The sequence below is a fragment of the Oenanthe melanoleuca genome, chromosome 13 (genome assembly GCF_029582105.1).
Source record: "Oenanthe melanoleuca isolate GR-GAL-2019-014 chromosome 13, OMel1.0, whole genome shotgun sequence".
Taxonomy (NCBI): domain Eukaryota; kingdom Metazoa; phylum Chordata; class Aves; order Passeriformes; family Muscicapidae; genus Oenanthe; species Oenanthe melanoleuca.
In genome coordinates, this window is record NC_079347.1 from 11,396,138 (window position 1) to 11,409,492 (window position 13,355).

General features: G+C 39.6%; 1 protein-coding gene across 1 annotated transcript in view; it reads left to right on the forward strand.

Annotated features, from left to right (window-relative positions):
• The window catches only part of TRPC7 (transient receptor potential cation channel subfamily C member 7), a 63,554-nt gene that overhangs the window by 15,753 nt on the left and 34,446 nt on the right, over nucleotides 1-13,355 (forward strand). Inside the window, exon 3 of the mRNA XM_056502697.1 lies at nucleotides 4,814-4,996. Coding sequence (XP_056358672.1) covers nucleotides 4,814-4,996 — 183 coding nt within the window. The remainder of the gene's footprint in view (nucleotides 1-4,813; nucleotides 4,997-13,355) is intronic.

Consider the following 13,355-nt stretch of genomic DNA (forward strand, 5'->3'; position numbering starts at 1 on the left):
GGCTTTTATTTTCCCTCCTTTCTCTCACCTTTTTTTTTTTTTCTTTCTACAAGAATTTTTATTTGGGGGAGTTTTCTGTTCATATTTATGGAATTACTTCTCCATTTTTTTTCTGCTGTCTTCCCAAAATACTAATCTAAGCAATGCAATATTTCTCTCCTTGATATATGTGTATATGTGATGTAGATTAAATACAAAGAGCCAAGGGCTCAAAGAAACATAAAAAGAGACTCTGTGCAATGTGTCTACAGCTTTCATTTGCACAGCAAATTTAATGTTACCCAAAAATGCCAGGTAAGTTCTTGGTCTTAGTTTTTTCTCATTTCACTTAACTTTTTACTCAAACTCCATCTCTCTGACCTGAAACAGCTCTTTTCTGAAAAAAAAAAAAACAAAAAACAAAAAAAAAAAACCTGATTGGTTTTGAACAGATGTGGAGACATGACAGAGTTCATTTAGAACATAATCAACAGATAATAATAGGGTACTCAGAGAAATTGCAGTGAATGACAAGTACCATCAGCCTTTTCAAAACATCAAAATTAGACATTTTTAACTCCACATGCACAACAGTGTTAGAAGAAGCAGGAAATGACTAATTTGGAATCCTTTTATTATGTTCTAGTTTTTAAAAAATTATATTGTAACATTCTCAGGCATTATCCTGATCCTTCTCTGCTCACTGCCTCTATATGAAATAAAATTCTCTCCCATGTGTTGTTTGAAACAGACTGCCTTTCTTGCCTATTTAGTTACATCCCCCATCTTCCTCCCTGAGGCTTGACAGTGCTCAGCCTGTCAGGATGAAGCCCCAATATCTCTCATGTGTGATTTGCAATTTTCATTACTGTAAAAATCCATCTGGTTTATGAACCTCATAATCCTCAGACTTCCATAACATGGCATCTGATTGGGATGCTTGGGAAGCTGTGGGTTACTGTCATTGCCTGTGTCTGCTTCTGCTGCACTGCTGGGAGAACTGAGCTGGATTTTGTGTCTCCAGCCCTGAGTTTCTTGTTCTGGTGCAAGTCTGACCCCACTTGTCACCCAGGCTTGCTGCCAGGATGGTTCAAAAACTTATTTAGTCAGGAAGCCATGAAGTGCCTGGTTTGGGGGTCAAACCTGGCTGGCAAGGCAGTGGTGAAGTGGGGACCATCCCTTTGCACCCCAAGACAGAGTGGCCATCTGCTCCTCTGGGTCCTGGCAGAGTCACAGGAGTCCTCAGGGCTATGGTATTTAAAAACCTTGGTGTAACAAGAATCACAGAGAATCACAGGATACTCTGAGTTTGAAAGGACCCACACAGACCATCAAGCTGCACAGAACAGCCCCAAGAACCCCATCAGTTCCTGAGAGTGTTGAGCTCCTCGAGCTCTGTCAGGTTTGGTGCAGTGACCATTGCCCTGGGGAGCCCTCTGGGTGAAGAATACTTCTCTAATATCCAACCTAAATCTCTCCTGACACAGCTTCAGGCCATTTCCTCAAGTTCTGTAACTGCTCACCAGTGTCTGGAAGTATCTGGAAATGTGTCCTTGCTCCTCTTCACCTCTTCCTGCCATCCCTTGCTAATCTCTGCCCGGGGGTGCAGCCTTCCACCCACTGTCCAGCACTCCTTTCTGCAGGGAAAGCACCAGCCTGGATGCTTCCAAATCTGTGAAATACTGGCAAATGTGAAATGCACAGTGCTGGCACAAACACCAATAGAGCTTGAATGCTGCTGGTAAATAAATCTTCTTGGCTTCCTTGGGATTTTTCCCGTGAGTCAGAATTCAGGATTTCAGATGCAGGTACAGAATTTCTGCTTGCATCACCAGAACTTGATTTTACAAGCCAGGATCAGGAGAAGCTTGGCTCTCAGACCTCTGTTAACCTTAGTTTTTAGGGAAAGAATAAAGTGTGCTTGAGAGAAATACCCTGACACAAGGAGAGTCATTGAGTGTGTTCTCACCATCAGGTGATCAGGATTTTCTCTGATGACTGTGAGAATTAAGGAAGCCAGGACAAAGATGACAAATGGTTTTGTAAAAGGGATCATCAGAAGACACAGCAGGTTCAGTGATCTTTGAGACTTGTATTAACAAATGAGCATTCTCCTGAGAGATGTAATCTGCCCTCCTGCCTGGCTGCAGAATTGCTGGAGGACATTTTATTTTATTTTATTTTATTTTATTTTATTTTATTTTATTTTATTTTATTTTATTTTATTTTATTTTATTTTATTTTATTTTATTTTATTTTATTTTATTTTATTTTATTTTATTCTTTCTACAGCTTGTATCCTGGATAGGATGTATGGCTGCTTGTGTCTACTTAAAAATCAGAGTAAAAAACTTTGAATGAGGAAATCACCCATAGTTTCCTCAAATGTACAGAACCAGTAAAACATTAAGCTTGGAGATGTGCATAAAGCTGGGTCTTGACAGAGTCTGCCAGCTGGGAACCTGCCATTTGCAGATGCTTTGGAAGCACTTTCCTAGATGCTACTAAATGTCTTTCCTTAAAGAAAGAAGAAGAGGGAAAATAATCCAATCTAATACAAACTAGTTGCTCAGATGATGTGGAAGTGGTGACTAGAATTACCTAAAATATGCTGGTTAAGAGATAAGCTTGTGAACATTGCAAACAGTACATAGAGAATGGTATTAAGGCTCAGCAGAATTCTCACCCTGGTGTTTTTTTAAAGCTGCTGGGCTAATTAAGCATCTCCATTACCTGTTGCAGCAAAGCATTTCATTCCCACCCTACACATGTTTTCAGATCTATCTATATTTGCTCTCCTTCACTATTTCTGTAGTTACTTTGAGGCTGGTACTTTTGCTTAGCCATCCCTTCTGTCAGTGAAGAGACACTTTCAATTCATTGAAATTCATCTTGGTGTGGGGAAGATTAAAGCATGGAATTGATTTGAGAGGAGTGCTTTGAAGCCATAAAGTACAATCTGTCTTTCATTTACATTTCAGACCTTACCTCACCCTGTATTTGAAAACATTTGCTCCACAAAATACTCAGGTACTAGATTTAGATGTAAATGGACCATCATTTTCTGCCTGAGACACAATCTTAAATTTTAGTGCTCTAGCTTGGCACATTTATGGAAATCTTGGTGCCTCAGCTTCTGCAATGGAACATTCACCCAGATAAAAATCTGCTTGTTGCACTTTTATGTCTCCTCTTAATGAAGATTTGAAGTTCTTGCTACTCTCCATTAACAGCCCAATTAGAACACCTGGTCTGATTACAGCACTCAAGGACAAAAAGAGGAACTCAGATCTAAACTTTTTTGATACGTAAGAGGATGTAAACATGCAAGCTTCACCTTGCAGAAGGTGTCAGCAGTAAAGTCCTGCTGTTCCCTAGCTGTCTTCATCCCCTTCTCCTAAACACAGATCAGGAATGGCTTCTTCCCTCTCCTGTGAGAATGCCTCACCTACACCCCTTAGGGACTTTCTGGTTCCCTGGGATTATTCAGTTTTTCTGTGCTCTTCCCAGCCCTTCCATGGATGAAAAGCAAAGTTGGGACAAGCACACACATTCAAGGTAGAAGTAACCTCAAACCTATGGCAAAGCCATTAAACCAAATGATTTTAAAAAGTCATTATCATTCAGTTCTGAAGGGGAAAAACTGACTAAAGGAGTTAAGCCATCTCTAATTAAGTATTTTAGACAGTGCTGTTCTAACTAATTAATGAATGTTTGTACAGTGCTTAGAGATCTTTGTGTAACAAGGAAAACTAATATGTTGCTATGTGTAAATGATAGAATTGATAATTTAGAAAATATAGAAGCACAAAGCCAGGTTACCCTTATCATTTCATCAAAGCCAGGTTAAACTATCTTCTTCTTTTGGCTGCTGGCTTAATTACATAATTTACTAAATTTAATTAACTCATCAAACCTAATTTAAAAAGATCTCTCAAGTCAGTTAGAACTTGTCTTATGCTTATTATTCCTATTTGTTGCATTGAGCCTTTAATATCATCATTTTGTTATGATATTAATGGTAGCCTTAATTGTGTTCTAATTTACAACATTTACTCAGATGGTGGCACTTTCCTCATTTTTTAAGTGATAGCATATGAAAATCAATCACAATTTAATTTGAGCCAGGGAAATTGCTCTTTGAGCCCTCTGTAAAGTCAGGTACAGGTTTTCTCTTTACCCACAAGTGTAATTTGGATTTGCAAAGTGAAATCATCTTGAGTTTCTGAAGTTTGATTTCCTGGAGAGGTATTGTGACAATGATCATCTGGATGCTGCTTCAGGAATGTTTAACTAAATTTTAAGGTTTGAGGCTGAAGTTGGTATTACAACTATATAATTCATTTGAACACATCTGTGTGTGTGCTCCAGCTTGTTGTACCAGCCTGGAATTGAAAGTTATGAAAGAAATAACTACTAGGAAAGAACAAAAAAAGAACAAAAATTTGTGTATTTTAACCAGTTAGCAGGACCTTTTTTTGGCCATATTTTTACGTTCCTAGAGATGTACCACACAAAGAGCAGAGATCAACTGATTGCTTAAAATCATAATTTCCCTAGAAATTATTTACTTGTTCTGTAAAAATTGTTCTGTTGTCATGCAAACTATGCTGCTGATGGAGACATTGCTAATTAAGTCTGGAGGAGTTCCTGTACTTCTGTGAAAAGCCATCCACATGCTGTGTAAATCAAATGCTTTCTTACTCTTCCAGGCAGTAGTTTTGCAGAAGTAACCTTGCTCACAGTTGCTCTCTCTTCCTTTTTTAATCTGCCTGTTTGCAGCCCAGCTTTTCAGTGCATAATTAAATACCACTTTTTTTCTGTTTTCCCTCAGAACGACTACAGGAAGTTATCTATGCAATGCAAGGACTTTGTGGTGGGGGTGCTGGACCTGTGCAGAGACACTGAGGAAGTGGAGGCCATTCTGAACGGAGATGTGAACATCCATTTGTGCCCTGAGCACCACCGGCCGAGCCTGAGCAGGATTAAACTGGCTATTAAATACGAGGTCAAAAAGGTAAGCTCTTCCTTTGGGTCCCTGGGGAATATGTCTTCACATTTAATTATGCTTCCCTGATGCCTCCTGAAAAATAAACAAAAGAGAGATTTCAGTGGGATCAGGACTGTCCCCAGAATTTTAGCAACTTGTGGGTTGATTTGCATTTTCTCACGTCCTTAAATACAGAGAAGGTTATCTGCAAAGTGAAAAATAAATTCTTCTAGAAACAACTATTCAGCCTTACAGAAGTGTGTTGTGTGAATGGAAAATGTTATTCTGGCAAATTCTAGGCCTGGGTGGTCCCAATTAATTGCTCCTACAATATGCATTGATGGAAACTGGGCTCCTGCTATGGGACTCAAAGAGCATTCCAAATTTTCAAGCTAACATCTGCTCTCTTTCCCCTCCCAAATCCACCACCTGCTTCGTTTTGCCTCTTGACTGTGCTGCTGTGCTGGCTGAAGAAGGTCTTTTCCTGTTATGAAAGCCATTAATTAAAGAGAATCTTAAAACATATTTGAAATTAAATGCTTTCATGCAGGAACATGTACTATGGAGCCAAATGTTTTCTCCTAGGATGTTGTGTCTCTGCTTTCTTCCATCACCAAAACCAAGTTGAACATCTCAGTTCACTCAGTCAGATGTTCAACATGCTGGGTCAAATTTAGTTTTTGAAACTGTTGCTTTGGTAACAGGAGGCCAAACATGCTCTGGTGCTCTTTCAGAAAATGAGCTAACCTAAAAGACACAGATAGTGTCACTGTTCCTCATCATGGACCAGTGCCCAGAATCATCAGTCACAGAATCCCAGAACATTCTCAGTTGCCAGGGACCTTTGTCAGAGCCTCCAGCCTTTTCAATGTGTGAATGCTCCTGTGCTACTTTGCTCACTTATCCTTCTAAAAGTTTGTGTCATCCTTTTGATACCAAGGCCACAAGCTGAGCACTTCCACCCTGGCTTGCCTGGTTCCAAGGGACATTCCCCCATTTCTCACCCTTCTATATCTGCAGCTTTTCACAATGCATGGACATTGACCTAAAGCACCCATGGGAGGTCATGTACAGTTGATCTTTTCATGTATAAATATCTTCCTAACCCCAGGAATGCTGAGCATCCTTTCTGGATCACAGAAACTTGTTGCACACTGGTAATAAGTGTTAAATTAATTACAGGATATGAGCAGGAGCGTTCAGCAGTCTCATGATGACTCTCAGGTCAGAACTTTTCAGCACATTCTTTTCAGCAGCCTGTGTGTCTATGTGTGAGATGAGTACTTAGTGCTAACTCAAAAACAAGACAGTTCAACCTGTGGGAGACAGAGACATGCTCAGATAAATGGCTTTGGGCTTTGGCAGTGACATGAGAATAGACCAATACTGGTCACACTTGCTGAATAAAGGTTATGTAAACAAGGTAATTAATTCAGGTGAAAGATTTTTATTCAGTTGAGAGAGATTTATGTTTATGTGTACAAATCCTGTGCTTTGAAATCCATTTTCATTTTAAGGAATATAATAGAGAATTTAAGGAATTTATAATAGAGAGGGGTCAGAGGGAGGGTGAATTATTATGCATATTTAATAGACCAATTATTGGACAGATTCTGTAAATTTCAAGTCACTTTTTCAAAGCTAATGACTCATCCTGACTAGAGCTTGTCCAGTTCTGGGCTCCTCAGAGCAACAGAGATGTGCAGCTCCTGTAACAGGTCCAGCAGAGAACAAAGGTAAATTGGGAGACTGGAGCATCTTTCTTACAAGAAAAGGCTGAGGGGCTGGGTCTGTCCATAGGTGGGAAGGGAAACCTGAGAGGACACTCACCAATGTCTGTCAGGGTCTGCAGGGAATGTGTGGAGAGGATGCACCAGGCTCTGCTCAGTGCTCCAGGTAACACCAGGGAGAAACTGCTGCCCAGGAAGTTCCAGCTGGGTATGAGGAAGAATTTCTTTACTGTCCATGTGGCAAGCACTGGAACAGGTTGCCCAGAGTGTGGAGTCTCCCTCACTGGGGATATTAAAGAACTGTCTGAACATAATCCTGTGCCATGTGCTCTGGGATGACCCTGATTGTGAAGGAATTTTATTTAAAACAGGTTAAAGAACTTTAGAATGGTCTGACAAAGAAAAAGAAAAAAAGGTGTTAGTGGTTATGAGTTATTCTTTCATTAAGTTCATATTCAGACTAAATATTTGCACTCACATGGGAAATTTTAAGAAATATTTGATGTTTAAAAAATCTATTTCTACCATTAGCTTCTTAATTCCATTTCCATATTAATACTCAGTGTCTACAATGAGCTTTCTTTGATGAAAAATTGCAGAGAACAATGAAATGCATTGAAAATTATTTTTTAATATCCATTATTTTACTTTTACAGCTGCTGATGCAGCCTGTATTTCATCACATTTTTATTTCTAGAGTCTGGGAAAGATGTCAAGGACTCCTACCCTCAGACAGAAGAGCAATTGCATCTGCAGTTTCATCAGGCTTTTGCAAAATCTTTTAAAATCTTCCTTGTTCTTCCAAATTTCTTTGTCACTTCACTGTCCTCATACAGTGCAGTTACTGCAGTCACACCTGTCCAAGGAAAATCTTATGTTCACATCAGGGCTGAAGCCTTTTTACCTCCTCTGCTCAGTAAACCTGCAACTGGTACCTACAGCAGGTTTTTGTCCATGCCCTATATGATCTGTCTCTGAATTTTTCCTTCTGTGCTTCCATTTAAAGTCCTCTGTTACCTTGTTCATTTTCAACTTCAAAAAAACAATTCTCTGGTCAAGTGAAAGGACATGGTTTTATTGATCATTATCTTTTTTCCTAATTTGCAAAGTTTGAGATGAATCTTGTAAAGTCATTCAAGAAAGCATCAAAAATTACAGGCTTCACTTGTTTGTCTCTTTTTTCCCTTTCTTCTGCAAAGCATGCTACTAACTCATATGAGAAGATGATGAGAAGCTTAATTCAAGGACTTTCTATAAAAGATATTTGAAAATTAAGAAACTCTGCTTTTACATATTTTGCATCAAGGAGAAACCCAAGATTACAGTAGTTTGCAAAGTTGTTTATAAAATTGCTGTATTGCTGTTATTCTTCACATTTTTTGAAAAAAACCAAAATAATCACTCTGTACCCCAGGATTTCTGGAAAAAAATTCACTCAAATGTCCTCTGCCCATGTTTTCCAGAGACATTTTTTCCTTTAGATCAGCTGACTTAAGGATTCCTTGAAAATTATTAAAATGGAAACAGTTTGTCAAGAGCAAAATAAAAAATTTTAAACACTTCAGCATTTACTAAGTCCTGGATTCTTTCCAAGAGCTGGAGTTTTTGCCCATTGTTGTGGGATTGTTGCAAATTTACCTTTGTCTCCCAGGTTTATTAATGATGCTTTTCACTTGCACACCTCAGCCAACAGGAGATTTCTTTCTCCTGCAGCCCTGCAGAGTGTGGGGCACAGGGAGGAGGAGGGCTGGGTGCAGGAGGAGCAGCCAAGCACTCTGAGGATGCTGGAGCAGAGGCTGGGAACTCTCACAGTGAGAGCAAACCCTGGTGGAGTCCAGCAGCTGCTCATAGAAGTGGCAAAATAAAAAGCAGCATTAAGGTGGAACAGGTGGTTTTGGTGGATGATAGCCAAAAGTGGCTTGGGTTGCTAAGCTGAAGCTCTGATCCCAAGGACCATGAGCTCTGTGGGCCATGGATCCCCTCAGCTGCTCCTGATGCAGGTTTACAACATCTGAAAGCCTTCTGTGAAAATGTTACATTAATTTTTTTTCTTTTCTTGAAACATTCAAACAAATTTGTTTTCAGCCAGGTACTTGAAATGTAAGGGTAGCACACATTTTTTCTGTGTGTGAACTAATTTGTAATTAAGCCAGAATATGATTTCTACTTCTGAGAGGCAGAGGCACAGAGGTCAGAACTACTCTTGGACAGTCAACTGTGAGAAAATTAAAGTTTTGATGTCCCACAAAAGAACCATTTTGCGTCTGTGTATCAGCTACACAGATGCCTTCATATTTTATGTTCTCATTTTAGTCAGTACTAATATGATCCTTTCTTGTCTCTCTTTAATGTTGGCAGGGGACTTATGTCAACATTTACCTTTAGGTGTAAAGCTATTGCTCCTCTGTGGGAGGTGACATTCATTTCTCTCCTTTCCCAATGGCAAAATTATCATTGCTCTATTCTTTTAATTGCAAATATTGAGTGCCCATCTCTGTCTTCTCAGCAGCTCTTTTCATAACCATCATAAAGCCAGAGCACCTTTCTCTTTCACGAGTTTTAATTTAATTAACAGTAAGACACACAAATTGGGTTGGGAAAAAAAAAGAATTAAACAGAACACCAGATGGCTGTGTAAATCCTATTTAAGAGAGAGCTGGAACAGGAACTTTTTTCATAACTATATTATTAATAATTAACATACAGAGGATGCTCTGAACAGAATACTCATGGCTACATTAGATCATAACTTCGCTGTGTTGGTCACACAACTCTGATACTTGAGGGCATGAGAGGGCCCAGCTCCCATTAACTGCTGCAACAGCTGGAATGGCAGCTGGAGAAGGGCAAGAGAACCAGCCCTGCCTGTGCTGAGGAGACAGTTTTGCCCCCAAAATGTGCAGTAACAGACACTGCCCCGAAGAGAGCTCCACTAGAGCATCCTTAGGAAGGTACCTGGGACTGCTTGGGTTTTGCCCAGGTAGAACAGGAAAATAAGGTGGAGAACAGAGGGCAGGAAAACCCAGAACTGACAAAACATTCTGGCAGTAGCAGAGGAAGGAGTGTGTCTGTGCCACAGATGGTGGGTGAGATCTGTGTGCTCTGTTTGCAGTTGTCCTGCAGAGGGGCTGCTGCAGGGGAAAGGGGAGAGGGCACACCAGGGCCTGGCCCACAGCCTGCACAGCAGCCTTAACATCAATGGCAAACTACATTTGGGTAACCCAAATGAAATTATTACATCCACAACTTTAGTTTAGGAAATTCTCATAGGACAAACATGGATCTTTCAGTGCCCCAGTGCCTGTAACATGCACAGATATGGCTTGGAACAGGACAGGGTTATGGTTTACCATCTGATGAGAAGCCTCAAGGAGAAGAACTCCTCAATCAAAAGAGCTTTCAAAAAGCTGATTTTTTGTTTCTGCAATACTTCATTAATTTTTTTCCTACTTTTTAGTTTCAGTAATATTTAATTGAGGTCTCGTGAAGTCATGATGTCTTGGACACTGGTGGACAGAACTATCTCTTGCTTCTGTCAGGGGAGAGCCAATGAATACTGTAAAATTTAATTTAATATCAGTGGAAACATTGTGGTCATTCTGGACTCTAAATCTTATCCATGTAATTTTTCTTTTTATATTTTAATTGCATGTTGCAGATGTTCTGACAGAGATTGGAAAGGGAAGGAGTTACTTCCCTTCCCCACAGAATGCATTTCTGTATTGGAGTATTTCATTAGCAAGGTTCCTTCCTCCCACTAAAATCTGTAACTCTGATTATTTCCTTTTCCCTAGATGTTTTAATTTCCTTTTCCCCAGATGTTTTAATTTCTTTTCTTTTCCTTGACGAATCTCATTTTGTTATTTCCTGCACATACATCCATCCTCCTAAGGTTTCAATGAATGATTTCTCCATCCTGAATATTGTCTGCAATATTCCCAGTTCACTGCAATATGCAGACTTAATTATTTTCATTTGCAAATTGTCACAGGGTCTTAAATGTCCACCAAAACACACATAAGTGAGCACAAGAACACATGAAAACCATTGCATGGATGTACATCACAGATGAAAGGGCTTAAATTTACCTTAATTAATAATTAATAACAAAATTCCCATGGAAAAGAACAGTTAATATGGTTTGCTACAAACCTGACCTTAGCTGACTCCAATTTTGACTTTGCCTAATTCCTCACAGGCAACTGAGCTGTAAAGGTGCATTTGGGATGGAAAGTCAAATGGATGAGTAGAATCCTTAAAATAAATACAAATAAATCAGTATTTCAGAGTTATGGAGGGTCCTTTCCCAAGTGGCTCAAATGTGGATGTGTATGGATACTGCCCCAGGGTGAGGCTCTCCTGTGTGAGCTTTGGAGATATCTGCATTAGGGCACATTTTTGGGACTCTATACCTGATGCAGAGAGGAGTCTCATCCTATGAGTGAGTCTGTCTCCCCATCAGCCCTGCTGGGAATAAATCCATCAACACTGAGGCATCTGAGCTTGAGCACCAGCCCAACTTCTTCACCATGCAGCCAAGGGAAAATAGCTCCTGGCTCTCCTGGGGGAGGAAGAGGCTATGGCATTTTAAATCTCTCCTTCTGTACCCTCTGTGGCTGTTTTTTTAGATACCAAAGGGATATTGTTTTTGGTAGTTGTTTATTGTGTCATGTTTTCAGATGAATAATTCAATAGTAAAGATTTTCATGTGGTTTTGATTTTGCACAGATATGAAAATCCTGGAATGTTAAAGGCTGGGCCTTGCAATTCAGTTTCTTTTTTCAGATAGATAATTCAGTGATAAGATTTATTCATACATGTAAAAAGAGGAGAAATCAGACAGTAACAATAAATCTCTTCAGAAAACATGCAGCCCACTAGAAGAAGAAATTGAAGTTTTCCAAAGAGCCAACCACCTTGTTCCATAACCTAGAGAAGAATGCAGAGCCCAAAAAGCCCCTATCTTTGTCTCAGGAAAGTCAAATTATAAAGAAACTTAAGGCAAAACAAGGTTTAAATTGAACCAATCAAAGAATTTGTGTAAACTCTACATTTTCTAGTTCCACACATCAAACATATCATACTTGCCTTTTCATTTCATATTGTACAAAATTAACAGAACAACAAAAGGCCCTTCCACTATTACTATTAATTTTGCCTTTCCAGTCAGCACTGAAGAACATTTGTGCTGATGGGCAAATTGCATTTGCAGTGGTCTTGGCAGTTTTATTTGCCCCATTATTTTTGTTTTCTATTTGTTTTTACTGTGTTTCAAGTTGTGCCTGGCTTTTAAGTGGGTTTTAAATTCCCACCCACGTGACTCATCCTTTACAGGGCTGAGCCACACAGGGGTTATGGGGCAATCACATCAGCACTGGGATGACCTTCACTGCCCTGGTTCTGTCCTATGTCACTTCTGCACAGTGAGATCCCAGTCCTGCTAATGCACTCACTGATTTTAGCACTGATCTGCCCCAAACACTCTTGTTTTTATAGAATGAGTCACAGGAAGGAGATGTGGCTGTAAACTGGAGCTATGTGAAGGTTTTAAGTGTTCAAGATTATAATTTTGTACAGCTTAATTCAGGTCAACCAGCAAGTGGCCCCAGATACTGGATTTCAATAAAACTGGGGAATGTGTGAGTATCCTGGGTTTTGATGTGAGTATTTGCCCTCTGCCAAATGGCTCTAATAAGAAAAATATTTTGGTTTGGAAGGAAATAATGTGACAGGTTTTGTGGAAGATGCAATTTATTACTAAAACTGTACTAAATACTTGTGGGTTTACACCCTAAAAGTAACTCATAAACTGAAGTTGCACAGTAAGTTGGGGTTTTTTTCTTGATCATCCTGGTTCATCTGGGCCTTGCTTGCAAACACAAACCTTTCCCCTTTGCTACAGGTTTAAAAACGCTGAAGTTAGACTGCAGATAGCAGGTCTGAATATTCACCAGGCCTGTCACAAAGCTCATGAGGAGGATGAGCAAGAACCTCATGAATATTTGTGTGATGCCATTAGACAGTCAAATGAACCCCAGGGACAGAGGGAAAGCTGCAGCAATCCTCAGGGCAGGACATTTCCATGTTCTCTGGGTGTCTGCAGCAATATCTCAGAGGATCTTTTGTCACCTAGATTTTCCTTTCACGACATGGTTGGATCCCATTGAAACGTGACTTGATCAATTGAATTTTCTTTCATCCATGGAAATTGTTCTTCTGCATCTGGACAAATGAATTTGGACCTGTTTTTACTCTCTCTTGTAAGGTTAGTCTGGTGTAAAGTGTTTTTAAAACAGGGCCTGTGGCCACGGATAGAATTTAACTATGATTAGAGTGGGTCTGTTTTTGTGAAAAGGACCCCAGTGTCACAGCATTGGCTTTGGAATGGAACTTCACTTGTTATTTTTAATTCATTAGCAGTAGGGCATGTACATTTTTAATTCTTTCTTAAACTTTCTGAATTTTTATTTGCCTCTCCTGCAGCCACAACAGCACAGAGTGAACCAAGTTCCAGCCATGTTTATCCTCTGACAATTTCAGCTGTCAGAATTTAATAGCACATGTATTTGCTAAAGACAATTTTTTTTCGCACTTCAGAGCATGAAATAAATATCATATATAACATCCCACCTGCTTCTGCTAAGGTCTGAGAATAG